The 17087-nt window shown below is 41.6% G+C and overlaps 1 protein-coding gene across 7 annotated transcripts in view; it reads right to left on the bottom strand.

Moving 5' to 3' along the window:
* Positions 1-17087, bottom strand: part of RBMS2 (RNA binding motif single stranded interacting protein 2) — a 74519-nt gene that overhangs the window by 21331 nt on the left and 36101 nt on the right. For 6 of the 7 annotated variants that reach the window (XM_032348684.1, XM_032348682.1, XM_032348686.1 and 3 more), the window contains one exon: positions 1936-2102. The exons of the other annotated variant lie outside the window; for it this stretch is intronic. In XM_032348684.1, coding sequence (XP_032204575.1) covers positions 1936-2102 — 167 coding nt within the window. The remainder of the gene's footprint in view (positions 1-1935; positions 2103-17087) is intronic. 7 annotated transcript variants of the gene reach the window in all.

Here is a 17087-nt window from a genome sequence, read left to right as displayed (position 1 = left end):
TAGTTTGACCACTTCAGAAAATCATTTAGTAATATCTACACAAGCTGAACATATGGATATCCTGTGACTCAGCAATCTTATTCCTAAGTATATACCCAACACAAATGTGTACACATATGTACGAGAAGCCATGTACAAGTTCATGGCAGCATTATTCGTATTGACAATAGTCACAAACTGGAAACAATTAAAATGTCCAGCAACAGAATGGATAAATAAACTATAGTATAATCCTATTAAGGGAATTTTTAAAAGATTCTATTTATTTATTTGACAGAGAGAGACATATCGAGAGAGGGAACACAAAGTGGGAGAAGCAGGCTTCCTGCTGAGCAAGGAGCCTGATGTGGGGCTCGATCCCAGGATGCCAAGGCGCCTAACGATTGAGCCGCTCAGGTGACCTGACCGAATTCTAGAAAGCAGTAAGAATAATCAAAATTTTGTGACGTGCAATGATGTAGAGGAATCTCACAAATAACACTGAGCAAAAAGAAGCCAGACACAGAAGGGCATGTACGCTCTAGCACTGTCTTTCCATGAAGTACAAGCAAACCACACCAACCAATTATTTAGAATCCAAACGGTAGATTGCTTGGGTGTAGGGGGTAGAAACTGAGAGATGGGCTTCAGAAGAGCTAGTAATGTTCTATTTCTTGATATGGTTACCAGGGACTCTTAGGAGGGTCTGTTCACTTTGAGACATCACTGCTGTATATACATTTATGATTTGTGCACTTTTCTATACATTTGTTACATATCAATAAAAAGTTTTAAAAGATGGTAATTACACAGTCTAAGGTTTCTATTTCTTTCCACCATTCATTTACCCAAACTCAATTTTCTCCCTCCCCACTCCCAGACTTCTTCCTCTAAGCATCCCCCCAAATGTATCATTCGAAACACGTATTTTTCTGGGGCACCTGGGAGGCTCAGTCGTTAGGCAGCTGCCTTCAGTTCAGGTCATGATCCCAGAGTTCTGGGATTGAGTCCCGAATCCCGTTCCCTGCTCAGTGGGAAGCATGCTTCTCCCTCTGCCCACCCCTGCTTGTGTTCCCTCTCTCACTGTCTCTCTCTGTGTCAAATAAATAAATAAAATCTTAAAAAAGAAACACACACACACATTTTTCTACCCAGTGGAACTGAGCTGGCATCTTTGGACTCTTGCCATTTTTCCACCATTCCCAACGGGACTAATTCCACAGTAATTCTCTCTACCTCATGACTCAAATCTACTGTGAAGAACCCCTAGAGGTCTGTAGCGGGGAGATGCTGAGCGACAGCCTCTTTCTCCACCTTCTCCTTTATCCACTAATTCGAGAGCTCCTCCGGGTCACTGGGATTATCTCTATCAGCAGAAACTCTCCTCAATATATAATTCAATTGGCTAGTTCCACTTTTTTCTATCCCTACTGCCTTCTAATCAGTATCTCTAGGGACATTGAGCATTTTTTAAAAGATTTTGTTTGTTTGTTTATCAGAGAGAGCACAAGTAAGGGAAAGGAGCAGCAGGCAGAGGGGGAAGCAGGCTCTCTGCTGAACTAGGAGCCTGATGTGGGACTTGATCCCAGGACCCTTGGGATCATGACCTAAGCCTAAGGCAGACACTTAAGTGACTGAGCTACCCAGGTGTCCCAGGACATTGAGTATTGCTATTTGAGGCATAAGGACAATACTCTTTCCACAAAGACCATCAATTCTGGGAGCACACTGGAAACAGTCACACTAGGCTCCAAAGGCCAGTCCCATCCTGACTTCCCTCAGAGTAACATATAAAGGTTTTATATATTAGTAGCAGGTAGAATTTCTTTAAGAGGGACTGCTAAGAAATCTTGTGAGAAATAGGACTGCATTTCAGGACATGAGTATCTGGCAAGAAGCCAGTATCACCAAATCCTTACTAGCCCTCGAAGCCTACCCACATGTTCCCCAACTTACGACTGGCACAATTTGACAAGGTCCTGGTCAGTAGTGCCTGGTTGCAATCCCCGGATATAGAGGTTGGTTTTGCTCAACTGGTCATTTCCATTGCTCCCACTGCTGTTGTTCGGGGTACTGTTGCTGGGACTAGGTGGTGCCATCTGCTGAGACAATGACACATATGGCTGCAGAGAGACAGGAGGAATAGAAGGTCAGAAGATTATACCTATAGATACCAGAAAGTGAGGAAGATCCTGGCTTCTTGGAAAGAATGATTCCAAACTTAACAGCAATGAACTCAATAGAGAGTAAAACCAAAACAAACTAAAGGAATTCCTCTCTGCCATAGAATAAGAACACATGTAACTATCTTACCTCTCTTTCATGAATAAAGAGAGGCCAAAATCAGCTTGTTAAAGATTTTGGAAAAAGGCACTTTTTTTTTTAGAATGCTTTTATCCTACTGATACTGGAGAACAGTGTATGCCTCTTAAGTAACCTATGTAATGAGACAGGGCTAATAAAATCTAAGTTCTATTTAAAAATGATGATGATGAGGGGCGCCTGGGTGGCTCAGTGGGTTAAAGCCTCTGTCTCCGGCTCAGGTCATGATCCCAGGGTCCTGGGGTAGAGCCCCGCATCGGGCCCTCTGCTCTGCAGGGAGCCTGCTTCCTCCTCTCTCTCTGCCTGCCTCTCTGCCTACTTGTGATCTCTGTCAAATAAATAAATAAAATATATTTTTTTTAAATGATGATGACGAGGGCACCTGATGGCTCAGTTGGTTAAGCGACTGCCTTCAGCTCAGGTCATGATCCTGGAGTCCCGGGACCAAGTCCCTCATCAGGCTCCCTGCTCCGTGGGTGGCCTGCTTCTCCCTCTCCTTTCTGCTCCTGTCCTCTTTCACGATCTCCGTCTCTCTCCCTCCAATAAATAAATAATTTAAAAACCTTAAAAGATATAAAAATGATGAAGGCAAAATAATAAAACTTTATCAAATCATGAAAGTATAAATAAGTTTAACATAGATGATTCAAAACACTGTAGAATATGAGAAATGCCAAATCCCTGCAGGAGCTTAAACATTTCTGTAAACTTAGACAAATAAAATGAAATACTAATGACCATGTAAAAATACTAATTACCGGTAAAAACTAAAATTTGTTACCATACTAATAGGGATTTAGTCCTAAGTTACAAATTTTGAAAAGTTTAACTGAGTGAACAATAGATACATTATGGTCAAGGAAACCCAAGATTTGGGACCAAGCATCCCTTATCTTTCACTACTGATAGCAGGACAGACAACCAGAGTCTGCTATATTTTTAAGGTACTTCCATTAGAGGCAAATACCAAGTTGGCTGGAATATGGATCAATTCCTCATGGATATTTTAAATCCTTATATTCTAATCAGGCTTTTGGTGTTTACATTTATTTTGGGTTCATAATACTCTAAATCTGCATAGTTACCTATAATATAATGCATTTTACTATACCACACTCATATTCAAGTTCTCCCTAGGCTCAAAGCACTTTATAATATTAATCTATTTGGAATTACTTCCCTCTCAATGCTAGTTTCATCTCCAGGTTTCTCCTCCCTCTCTCTTTGGTGGTGGTGTTGAGGACAAGCAGTACTAACAGAAGAAAAAGAGAAACATGAATATCAAAGAGAGGAAAATCTTCCCCCTCAAAAAATCTTAATTAATGTGAAATATGCCTCTTCTATTTTATGCCCCTGACCTTGAGCAAACTTTAAAATCTTTGCTTGGGCTAAAATATGTTGAAGTAGGAATTTTCTTATCACTATACACAATAAAAAATGTGCACCCACTTGCACAAACACACTTTATCTCTTGGCCCTATACTGCAGCAAAGAAGAGACCCAAGACCATATTCTGAGAGGGCTCAAAGACTCCTGATCTACTACGGCTCTCACACACCAGTTCCAGTTCCCATCCCTGTCCCCCTTCTCTTTGCCAGAACTTGTACTAGGATTTCCCATATAGAACAATCCATGTGACGGTGGTGATAATGATTAGCCATGTGATGGTGGTGACAGTCACATGATACAGTCAATAAGGGCAGGATGGTGCATGGGGCATGTGTGTATTTTTTTTTTTTTTTGTCATGTGTGTATTTTTAAGCAACTTTTAGACAAGACAAAAATAGGGCAAATAAACCTACAAGTCATACATTCAGCTCTGGAAATGGCAGTACTCATTTTAAGAATGACACTACTGGGTGGCTCAGTGGGTTAAGCCGCTGCCTTCGGCTCAGGTCATGATCTCGGGGTCCCGGGATCGAGTCCCGCATCGGGCTCTCTGCTCAGCAGGGAGCCTGCTTCCTCCTCTCTCTTTCTCTGCCTGCTTCTCTGCCTACTTGTGATTTCGGTCTGTCAAATAAATAAATAAATCCTTTAAAAAAAAAAAAAAAAAAAAATAATGACACTGAAGGGGCGCTTGGATGGCTCGGTCTGTCAAGCGTCTGCCTTTGGCTCAGGTCATGATCTTAGGCTCCTAGGATCAGGCTCCCCACCTCTGCTCAGAGGGGAGTCTGCTTCTCCCTCAGCCTCTGCTCCTCCCCCCAACTCATGCTCACTCTCTTTCTCTATCTCAGATAAATAAATAAGTAATCTTTTAAAAAATGACATTGAAATCTCCATTGAATTACTAGATCTACAATAACAATCAAATACTGGGGCACCTGGGTGGCTCAGATGGCTCAGATCATGATCCCAGGGTCCTGGGATCCAGCCCCATATCATCAGGCTTGCTACTGAGCCTGCTTCTCCCTCTCCTTCTACTGCTCCCCCTGCTTGTGTTCTCTCCCTCTGCCAAATAATAAATGAAATCTTTAAAAATAATAATGCAAATACTAGAGGGCTCAGGCCCCTCCATTATCATTACTATCCTAATTGTACCACCTGATTTAAAGTACATTCAAGACTGTGACCTGTATTCTAATCATGATTGTTCCCAAGGTCAGAATAAGAAGATTACTGCTAAAGATCATTCAGTAGTATATGTCTTTTCTTGTCTCCAAGGAATTACTATTATTTACCCTTGGCTGAGAAAGCCAAAATTTTCCTCCTGAATAGGAGATTCTAGGCCTGGGGTGATGATGATGATGACAAATGATCATGATGACATGAACTACAACAGTGGCAGAAAAAGCATCTCCAGTAGCATGAGACCATTTGCCTGAGTTTATCTAGCCCCTTTCCCAGTGTAAGAGAACATCTCTAAGAGAAAGTATCAAAGACGCCAGGACTGTCCAAACAAGAACACAAGCTTTACTGAGGAAAGAGATATACTGAAAAGACATTACTGGTTTGCTACATAGCTATAACCTTGGCTTTAATACTAAGGTCTTAGCTATTAACTTAAAAATTAACTTAGTTGATAATAAACTTATTGCAAGGCCAGAAAAATTCCTAGGAAAAAAGATATGATTCAAAATAACCCCTTCTATCTCTTGATATTCCTATGTAGCTTCTGCAAATGCCACATAGGTTTGGCTCCAAGGAGAAAGAGTATTAATCAATCAATCAATCAATCAATCAAGGAAGCCCCTAAGTAAAGCCTATCTGGCTTCACAAAAGAAAATATTTGGACAGACATAATAACAAATGTAAACTAAAAATCCATGTTTATCTATGTATGTAAGAGAGAAAAGAGGAGTATGCACAATGGTATAGAGAAATGAGATATTCTTATGGGGGGAGGGAAGGATAGGGAAGTATTGTCTTTCTTAGTGCCTACCGAAATGGTTCTCTGAGGTCACTGGTCCTCTGCCAGGGCCTAAGGCTAGAAATTGAAGAGCAAGATATTCTTTTAATCATCCTGTATTATGGTAGATTTCATAAACCAAAGCAGACTCTAAATCTTAAAGCTAATATGCTTTTCATCACTTTGTCCTAAAAAATGTCATTTTCATGTAAGGAACACAGATAGGGTTATTAGAGAAGAGGAAATGGCTGAGTTATTACTACATGAGGTTCTTTTCAGGAAGGGACAGAAATCGATTATAGCATCTATCTGTTAACTACATTCCTTTGAATGACATGTAGCTTTGTTTTGCTCCTAGAAGAAAAAGAAAAACTGGCAGGATTTTATGTATAACCTTGGCTCATATTCATGTAGATGGAACCCCTGAAGTCATTTGGATTAGTGGCCATTGAGAACAGGACTGGGAGGGGCACGTGGGTGGCTTAGTTGGTTAAGTATCTGCCTTCAGCTCAGGTCATGATCTCTGGGTCCTGGGATCCAGGCCCGTTTCGGGCTCCCTGCTCAGTGTGGAGTCTTCTCCCTTTCTCTTTGCCCTTTCCTTGCTCACATGCACACAAATGCATGCTCTCTCCCTCTCAAATAAATAAATAAAATCTTAAAAAGAGAGAGAGAGAGAGAGAGAGAGAGAGAGAGAGAACAGGACTTGGAACTGTCCAATGCCCTGTAATTCCAAGATGTGAACTCTCTAAACAAGGGCCCTCATATTCGGCCTAGAATCTTAGATGCCTGAGATTATTAAATCTGCCTTCAGAAATAAAGGATGATAGCATATTATGGATCAAAGGGATATGTAAAGTTATCCAGTAGAAGAGTACAGGTATCAGTGTTCTTCGGAAGGAGATTTAATTCTGGAAATGAATGGGAAACATAAGTGGGTTTATGAACAGAGAAAGGATGCCACGGATCTCAGCTACATCATCAAAGCTGGTTCAGAGAGGTGGGAGACCAGAGGTGGTGAGACTATTAGGAGATATGAGACATGAAGGGACATAGGAAAAAGCCTAAAGATTGGTGGGGGAGTGTTTAAACGATGTGCAGAAAATACACTGTGATACATCCCAGAAGAATACCTGGGGATAAATACCAGGGGAAGGACTGGTAGGATCCAGATACAGAAATGTGTAACTCCTTCATCTCCATCCAGAAGAAAAAAAATCAAACTCCCTTCTTGCTGCAGCAGGAATTTTATGTTTCCTGTCTTGCTGAGTTAGAGGAAACTAGGAGACACGACAGTGTTCTTCCTCTTGTTCTCCTTCAAGAGAGCGTAACGGTAGAGATGATACAATGCCAACTTTCCAATCACTAAGTTTTCATCAGCTCCTTAAAAGAATGATCCAGTCATATAAGCTACTTATTAATTAAATTATAATGTAATAAAACATTACCTTTATTCTGAAAATTAGATTCTGATCAAGTGTTCATTTTGCATGGTTTAATAAAATTCAAAAATCCTGGATCCATTCATTTGCCATCAAGGTCATCCCCATCCTGGGCCCTTAGCTTTATTTATTACCATCAGGGCCGGAGAAAACCCCATCCCACGTCTATTTCCAAGCTAGCTAAATTCCTGGTATATAGTATACAGGCATGAAATATATTTGCTAAAACAAACTCAGGGAATTTGCTCATTATGTATCATTTTAATAAACCCCTAAAAACAATCTCACAAATATAATATCCAGTGGCCTGACATCAAAATTCCTATTGCAACATGAATATGGATGATCTAGGCAACATATTCCTGGAGCCAGTGGTCTCTTGGACATACAACACATATGAACTTATTTTTTTTTAAGATTTTATTTATTTATTTGACAGAGAGAGAGACAGCGAGAGGGAACACAATCAGGGGGAACTGGAGAGGGAGAAGTAGGCTTCCCACCAAGGAGGGAACATGATGTGGGGCTTGATCCCAGGACCCTGGGATCATGACCTGAGCCGAAGGCAGACGCTTAACGACTGAGCTACCCAGCACCCTCATATATGAACTTTTCAAAAAAATCCTTTTCTTTTTTTTTTAAGTAAATGTTACTCCACACATGGGTCTCGGACTCACGACTCCAAGATCAAGAGCCACATGCTCTCCTGACTGAGCCAGCCAGGTGTCCCCATATCTGAACATTTTTGTCTAAAATACATTATTCCCCTGGTTTCATCATAATACATCCTAACAAGAGAAAGCCCACTTTCCCTGAGAAATAACAGACCTCTTAATAATCACTCATGAGACCCTTTGCACTATTTGAGTCATTCAGTAAATGTCTGAATACCGGGGCACCTGGGTGGCTTGGTGGGTTAAAGCCTCTGCCTTCGGCTCCAGTCATGATCCCAGAGTCCTGGGATGGAGCCCCGCATTGGGCTTTCTGCTTGGCGGGGAGCCTGTCTCTCTGCCTACTTGTAATCTCTTGTCTGTCAAATAAATAAATAAAATCTTTAAAAAAAATGTCTTAACACCAACTATGTGCAAGCCCTATGTGACGCGATGGGGACTCACAAATGCGTGAGAGTAGGAGTGAAATATTTCATAATAAATTCAAACACACACCCACAAGGAGCCATTAAGGAATTCACAAACCAGAGCTTACAATCTAGATAACTACCAGAATGAAATAAGTGTGCTAATGGGGATCCAAGCAAAACTGTATAAGCGTACAAAAGAAAGGACTCTTAATTCCTGAGAGAAAGGTTTCTCAAAAAAACCGGCTATATCTTGAAGGATGTGTAGGATATTAACCTTTTAATGGAGAGCCATAGGGAAAGGCAAATCAAAATCAGAATGAGTTACCACTTCATAACCACTAGGATGGGTATAATAAAAACATTATGGTTTTAACCAAACGTAACCTGGATGTTATCTATAATTAAAAATAACAAGGCTGGCAAGAATGTGAAGAATCTGGAATCCTTCTACACTGCTGGTGGGAACATAAAATGATAACATCTGGTTTGAAAAACAGTTTGACAGTTCCTAAAATTGTTAAACACAGTTATCATATGACCCAGCAATTCCACTCCTAAGGATGGACCCGGGAGAACTAAAAACCTATGCCCACACAAAACCTGTACAAATTTCTTTTGGCTTTTTATAATAGCCCAAAGTGGAATCAATCCAAATGTCTATCAACTGATGAATGGATGAAGTGTTGTATATTCATACAGAAAATTACTATTCAGCTACTATTCAAACCAGATGTTATCATTTTATGTTCCCACCAGCAGTGTGGGAATAACATTGATGAAACTTCAAAACACACAGTGAAAGAAGTCAGTCACAAAAGAGCACATATTGTATGACTGGATTCACATGAAATGTCTAGAACAGGCAAAGTCTATAGAGATAGAAAGTAGATTAGGGGCGCCTGGGTGGCTCAGTGGGTTGAAGCCTCTGCCTTCATGATTTCAGAGTCCTGGGATCGAGCCCTGCATCGGGCTCTCTGCTCAGCAGGGAGCCTGCTTCCCCTCCTCTCTCTCTGCCTGCCTCTCTGCTTGTGATCTCCACCTGTCAAATTAAAAAAAAAAACAAAAACAAAAACACAAAAAACAAACCTTTAAAAAAAAAAAAAAGGAAAGTAGATTAGTGGGAGCTTGGGTGGCTCAGTTGTTTAATCATTTGCGTTTGGCTCAGGTCATGATCCCAGAGTGCTGGGATCAAGTCCCAAATCAGGCTCCCTGCTTGGCAGGAAGTCCACCTCTCCCTCTCCCACTCCCCTTGCTTGTGTTCCCTCTCTTGCTGTGTCTCTCTCTGTCAAATAAATAAATAATATCTTTTTAAAAAATGTGATAGGAATGGGTGGGGAGAAGAGGGCATTCCAACCACTAAAAACATCTTAAGATATTAGACAGCCACAGGCTAGCATGAACTAGCACAGAATTCAGCTTAGGTTGGCATCAGCCTACTTCATTTCTAGATAGAAAAGTTCTAAGATTACTATATTTTCTTGAAATTCAAGTAGAAATATAAAACAACCATTAATCATATCAGAGCAAGAAAGGGATACTTCTGTCTGGCTGGCTCAGTTGAAAGACCATGTGACTTTTGATCTCAGCATTGTGAGTTCCAATCCCATGTTGGGTGTGGAGATTACTTTATTAAAAAAAAAAAAAAAAAAAGAGCTTTTCCAATCAAGAAGTGGGCAGAAGACATGAAGAGACATTTTTCCAAAGAAGACATATCCAGATGATCAACACATGAAAAAGTGCTCAGCATCACTCAGCATCAGGGAAATACAAATCAAAACCACAGTGAGATACCACCTCACACCAGTCAGAATGGCTAAAATTAACAAGTCAGGAAACAACAGGTGTTGGCAAGGATACGGAGAAAAGGGAATCCTTCTACACTGTTGTTGGGAATGCAAGCTGGTGCAGCCACTCTGGAAAACAGTATGGAGGTTCCTCAAAAAGTTGAAAATAGAGATACCCTATGACCCAGCAACTGACTACTGGGTATTTACCCTAAAGATACAAATGTAGTGATCCAAAAGGGGCACATACACCCCAATGTTTATAGCAGCAATGTCCACAACACCCAAAGTATGGAAAGAGCCTAGATGTCCATCAACAGATGAATGGTAAAGAAGTTGTGGTGTATATATATACAATGGAATATTAAACAGCCATAAAAAAACCCAAATCTTGCCATTTGCAATGACATGGATGGATCTAGAGGGTACTACGCTAAGCGAAATAAGTCAATCAGAGAAAGACAATAATCATATGCTCTCACTGATATGAGGAATATGAGAAACAAGACAGAGAATCATAGGGGAAGGGAGGGAAAAATGAAACAAGACCATCCAGAGAAAAAGACAAACCATAAGAGACTCCTAATCTCAGGAAACAAACTGAGGGTTGTAGGAGGGGAGGGGCATGGGAGGGAAAGCACGGCTGGGTGATGGACACTGGGGAGGGTATGTGCTATGGTTGTGATGTGTTGTGATATGCTGTGAATTGTGTAAGACTGATGAATCACAGACCTCTACCCTTGAAACAAATAATACGTATTAATTTTAAAAAGCTTAAAAAAAGAGGGATATTTCCTACATTCCCCCTTTTCTAGAAAAATAAGCATTAACAATATTAACAGCAAAACAAAACAAAAAGGCATTTCTGGAAAATGCAGAGCCTGAACCAGAGAACACATACCATGTGTCTACCATAGCTGGTTTTAAAAGCTGACTCAGCACTTCCTACTATTTCCTCTTAACTCAAGTAACCCTGACACCATCTCCAGCTCATCTCCTCCTCCTCTTTCATGGCTCTCACCATTATAACAGCAATCTGTTTCCTGGATCCCTTGAATACCAAGATGGTAACAGTAAAGTGCACAAACCATACGGCCTCCAGGGAGTTATTTATGTTTATACATAATATAAGGTGGTGCTCAGATTGGGTCTCAAGTATACGACTGATATTTAAAAACCCTCAGCCACAGTAACTACAGAATCCACAGTTAAGCATATACTACAGCATGCTGCCCAGGAATCCATTTGCCTTTCCAGATCTACTCACCACTCTTACCAAACTTGCTTTGTGTACCAGGAAGCTGACCATATAGAGTACATGCACAGGCTTCCTTGCCTTCTGGCTTCCAGCTGGATTTGGCTAACCAGATGTACACCAGTAGCAGATCAAAGAGTAGAGGGAGAATGAGATCAGAGTATTTATTTCCCTAGCTCCTGCCAAAGCACCATGATTTGGCTGCGTACTACTGAAGCCCACAGTACTTTCCATACAGCTACTCTCAGATCCTGAGATAATCTCTCTCAGTATTTTCCTTTATTAGATCTAGAGGTAATGAGGTAATATAGGCTCTGTAATTGCTGGCCATAGGGTACTCTGTTCTCTCTCACTGGTTTCCTTAAACCCCTTTGTAAATAGTCTCTTTATTAAATTTTTCTCAAATTACTCAATTTGGACATGCCATCTATTTCCTTTTGGGACCCTGAATGATGAACCAACCATTCTACCTTGAAGGCTTGGGTGGAAGATTTGTGTCAGAAGCTCTTGAGAAACTCTGCTTTCTTTAAAACTGAATAAAAAACCTTCTCACTGTGCAAAAATCCTCAAGACGCAATTTAACACAGAATTCTGTTCTCTATCAATTTGTCTAAACTTTAATAGTGTCTTAAATCCTTTCACACTTAACGATTTCATTTGATCTTCCTGACAACTCTATGAGGTCGAACAGGGGACGTGTTATTCTCTGACACTCAGAAACTGAGTCTCAGTCTTATTTCACCACTCCCTCTGTGATATCACTTTGCTTTTCATTTACAGAACCAAGGTACAGAAAACCCAAATACTAAAAGAATCCAAACCAGTGCAAACAGCTGAGTAAACACATAAAGCTGCCTTTTACATGACCTTATATCCTCTGTTTCTCTCCTTCTGGAATGAGAACAGTTCTAAGTTCCCAGGCAACTCGTAATGTCTAGTCAGTGTAGAACATTTAAGGAACAAAGGTATTTGAACTAAGACTCAAATACGCTAGAGGAAAATCTCTTATATAGACTGGTGCTTACAGAAACCAACTAGAGCCAGAGCCCTCAACTGAAGTATATGGGCGGTTCTGTGGTGGGCAGACCCCTTTAGACACATTGGTTTTAAGGAGCACAAGCCCATGCCTGCAACCCAAGTAATAACCAACCATGTCACCAGTTTGTGGGTACATGTCAGTGTGGCAATACGTCATATGTACCAGGAAACACACAGCAAAGGGCTTAATAACTTCTCAGGGTGATAGAGGGATCTTTAAGGGTTAAGCAGCTGAAGTCAGAACATGACAGCCAGCTGCTTGGGGAGAATAGGTGTGGAACACAACTCAGCCCCCACTGAGTGTTATTCTGCATTACCCAACGCCTCCACTATTCAGCTTAGCTGGTGCATCATCTCTGTTCAGGAGAGTATACAGCCTGGGAAGGAACTGCAAAGTGAGCCAGAATAGCAGCATTGTTGGATCTCCGTGGCTCAAAGAGAAGTGTATCTGGCTCTGCCACAATATGGCTTTTTCAGACAGAGAAAAGACAGGAAAAGAGAACGCCGGCCAATAGTCCGTTTTACCCTGCCTCATCATTTGCCATATAGTCATCATTTGACCCAATTTCATATTAGCCAGAAATAAATCAAATAAACCCACAGGAAATCAGGAAACACCAGCACTCGTCTTTTCCACCCTCACAGTACCTGATCAAGGAACACCCAGAATACCCAAAGAATACTGGGGATCTGGTCTTACTAAGACTCAAAGTCATGAAAAGATTCTGCTCCTCTGTTCATTATAGAACTTTTTTTCATTACAGAAATACTTTTGACTCACCAAACAATAAATACTGGCAATACCACACACCTGAAGGAACTGGCCACCCAATGATATGAAAGGTACGTGTGCCTAGTCTATTTCCAAATCAAAATAAAATGTACATATACAACCAGTCTGTAATACATCAGGTATATCAAGTCCTTAACCTTGTTCTTTTTTTTTTTTTAAGATTTTATTTATTTATTTGACAGAGAGAAATCACAAGTAGATGGAGAGGCAGGCAGAGAGAGAGAGAGAGGGAAGCAGGCTCCCCGCTGAGCAGAGAGCTTGATGCGGGACTCGATCCCAGGACCCTGAGATCATGACCTGAGCCGAAGGCAGCGGCTTAACCCACTGAGCCACCCAGGCGCCCCCCTTAACCTTGTTCTAGCTTGCTTTTTACAAGTCACAAAGATGTCACAAAGTCTAATGTAATATTCATACAAGTAGGGACGCCTGGGTGGCTCAGTTGGTTGGACGACTGCCTTCGGCTCAGGTCATGATCCCGGGGTCCCGGGATCGAGTCCCGCATCAGGCTCCCAGCTCCATGGGGAGTCTGCTTCGCTCTCTGACCTTCTCCTCGCTCATGCTCTCTCTCACTGTTTCTCTCTCAAATAAATAAATAAAATCTTTAAAAAAAAAAATATTCATACAAGTATCTCTAAAAAGATAGAAGAGAAACAGTTAATAATTATGGCTACTAGAAAGGAACTAGGTATATGGAGGATGGGATGAAAACACAGTCTTTTTCTGTATTTCTTTAATACCCATTTGAACATTTTGGGTTTTGGGGGGTTTGTTTTATGGGGAGGGTTTTTAAAATAAATTTATTTATTTTTTAAAAAGATTTTTATTTATTATTATTTTTTTAATTTTTAATTTTCAAAGATTTTTATTTATTTATTTGACATATAGAGATCACAAGTAGGCAGAGAGCCAGGAAGAGAGAGAGGAAGGGAAGCAGGCTTCCCTGCTGAGTAGAGAGCCCAATGCAGGGATCAATCCCAAGACCTTGAGATCATGACCTGAGCCGAAGGCAGAGGCTTTAACCCACTGAGCCACCCAGACACCCCAAGGGGGCTCTTTTTTTTTTTTTAAGTTTAAATTCAATTAATTAACATATAGTGTATTATTAGCTTCAGAGGTAGAGTTCAGTAATTCATCAGTCTTACATAGTACCCAGGGCTCAGGGGCACCTGGATGTCTCAGTCGTTAGGTGTCTGCCTTTGGCTCAGATCATGATCCTAGAGTCCTGGGATCAAGTCCCGAATCAGGCTTCCTGCTCAGTGGGGAACCTGCTTCCCCTCTCCCTCTGCCTGCAGCTTCTCTTGCTTATGCTCTCTCTTGCTATCTTTCTGTCAAATAAATAAATAAATAAAATCTTTAAAAAAAGAAATACCCAGTGCTCATTCCATCAGTGTCCTCCTTAATGCTCATCACCCAGTTACCCCCACCCCTCCACTCCCAAACCCTTAGTTTGTTTCCTATGATTAAGAGTGTTTTATGGGGGTGCCTGGGTGCCTCAGTGGGTTAAAGCCTCTGCCTTCGGCTCAGGTCATGATCCCAGGGTCCTGGGATCGAGCCCCACTTTGGGCTCTCTGCCCTGCATGGAGTCTGCTTCCCTCTCTCTCTGCCTGCCTCTCTGCCTACTTGTGATCTCTCTGTCAAATAAATAAATAAAATCTTAAAAAAAAAAAAAAAGAGTGTCTTAGGTTTGTCTCCCTCTCTGGTTTTGTCTTATTTCTCCCGGATTTGTTTCTTTTACCAACCAGAATCATGCTGTATGTATTGTTCTTTAATGTGCCTTTTGGAGATGTTCTCAGCCTAGCACACTCCTTTTATCCATTATATATTCCACAGAATTAGTGTCACTGTTTGGGTTGCTTCATTCCGCTGTTATAATTATGCCTATTTTTGTGCACAAACTTGAGAACAGTGGCTGGAATTTGAGAAGAGTGTCCGTTTGAGCCCTTGTCATTCTGAGGTGAGGGCGTGCTGACTTGGCATTGAGCAGGTGGCAGGCCGTGCATGCTGACTCGGGCAGGAGAGTGGCTGGACTGTGAACTTGGGACCCACAAGCCAATGGCATCAAGTGTAATAGGGATGTGGCTGGTTTTGTCCCTGGTCATGAATTCCTTTGAATTCTGTTTGTCTGGGAAACTCTCTCTCACCTTATATTCTGAATGAAAGCCTTGCTGAATAGAGTATTCTTGGCTGCAGATTTTTTCCTTTCAGCACTTTGAATATATCATGCTGCTCCCTTCTGGCCTGAAAAATTTCTGCTGAAAAACCCACTGATAGCTTTATGGGGTTTCCCTTGTATGTCACTGCTTTCTTTTCTCTTGCTGCCTTTAAAATTCTCTCTTTATCACTACTTTTGGCCAGCTTATTTGTATCTTGGTGCAGACCTTTCTGGATTGGTTTTGTTGGGGGCTCTCTGTGCCTCCTGGATCTGGATTTCTCTTTCCTCCCCCAGATTACGGAAGTTTTCAGCTATTATCTCTTAAAATAAATCTGCCTTCTTGCTCCCTTCTCCTTCTGGGATCCCTATATTATGACTATTATGCTTGACAGTGTCACTGAGTTCCCTGGGCCTATTCTGATTTTGTATCCCACCCCCCTCATCTGTTGAGCTTGATTACTTTCCATTACTCTGTCCTCTAGGTTGCTGATCTGTTCTTCTACTTCCTCTTGTTTGCTATTTATTCCAGGTGGTCTATTTTTATTTTCATTTAATGAGTTCATTATTTCTAATTGGTTCTTTTTTAGATCTCCTGTTTCTTGGTGAAGGATCTCATGGAGGTCCCATAATCCTTTCTCAATTCTACTAAGTATCTTCATGAGCATTACTTTAAATTCACTATCAGACATATTACTTGTCTCCATTTTGTTTAGGTCTCTTGCTGTGATTTTGTTCTGCTCTTTCATTTGGGACATATCCCTCTGTCTTCTCATTTTGTCTATTGCTGCATCTGTTTCTCTGTGTTAGGAAAGTCAGTTACATCTCCCACACTTGAAAACAGTGGCTTTATAAAGAGGTCCTGTAGTGCCCTGCAGTGCAATGTCTCCTTTTCACCAGAAAATGGTGCTTCAGGGTTATCTCTTTATGTGTTTGTGCACACTCCTATTGTGGCTGGGATGTATTTGACTTCGGTTCAGTGTGCAATGGCTCTCTTTGCCTGTTGCAGGCAGAGTCTGGCGCCGGTGGTGTTAGTGGGTTGGTCCCAGGTAGCCTTGGGCTTGAGTTCAGTAAGACCAGGTATTTGTCAGAGATGAAGTAGCACTAAACTGCAGGCACTTTCCCTGTGTTGTTCTCTAAGAAGCTTTTATTGGTCAGGGGTGGGGGTCCTGCAGTCAGACCAGCTGTCTGCCCCTAACCCACTGCTGGGGTCACAGTCAGACTGGTGTGTGGCTATCTTCCCCTCTCCCTGGAGCAGGACTCACTTTGGAGTGACGCTGACCCTTGTCTAGGCTGTGCGCACACCTCCAGGCTTGTGGCACTGTTCTGATGGGATCTTGTCAGGAGCAATCTGAGGGGGTGATCTGTTTCACTATGGCCTCTTCTCTATGTCTGGCTGCAGAGAGTCTGTTCTGCCAGACTCTGTTCAGGTCATTTTCTGGGTTATTTATGCCAATGAGTGTGTTCTCTAGGTTGCCACATGGCAGGAGGTGAGCCAGGGTCCTTCTACTCCACCATCTTCCCAGCAGCCTCTGCTGAAACTTTTGTTTTATACCAAGTCCAAACATCTATTATATATTTAAAACCAAATAAAAGTTGGGACACCTGACTGGCTCAGTCAGTAGAGCATCCAGCTCTTTTTTTTTTTTAATTTATTTTATTTTATTATTCATTTGAAAGAAACAGTAAGAGAGGACAAGCAGAGGGGCAGAGGGAAAGGGAGAAGCAGACTCCCCACTGAGCAGGGAGCCTGACGAAGGGCTCAATCCCAGGACCCGGAGATCACGACCTGAGCCAAAGGCAGATGCTCAACCAACTGAGACACCCAGGCACCCTAAATATCCAGCTCTTGATCTCAGGTCTTCAGTTTGGGCCCCATTTAGGGGCAGATATTTTTTCTT

The sequence above is a fragment of the Mustela erminea genome, chromosome 6, assembly GCF_009829155.1.
Source record: "Mustela erminea isolate mMusErm1 chromosome 6, mMusErm1.Pri, whole genome shotgun sequence".
NCBI classification, from domain to species: Eukaryota; Metazoa; Chordata; class Mammalia; order Carnivora; family Mustelidae; genus Mustela; species Mustela erminea.
This window is presented reverse-complemented; position numbering and strand designations above follow the sequence as displayed.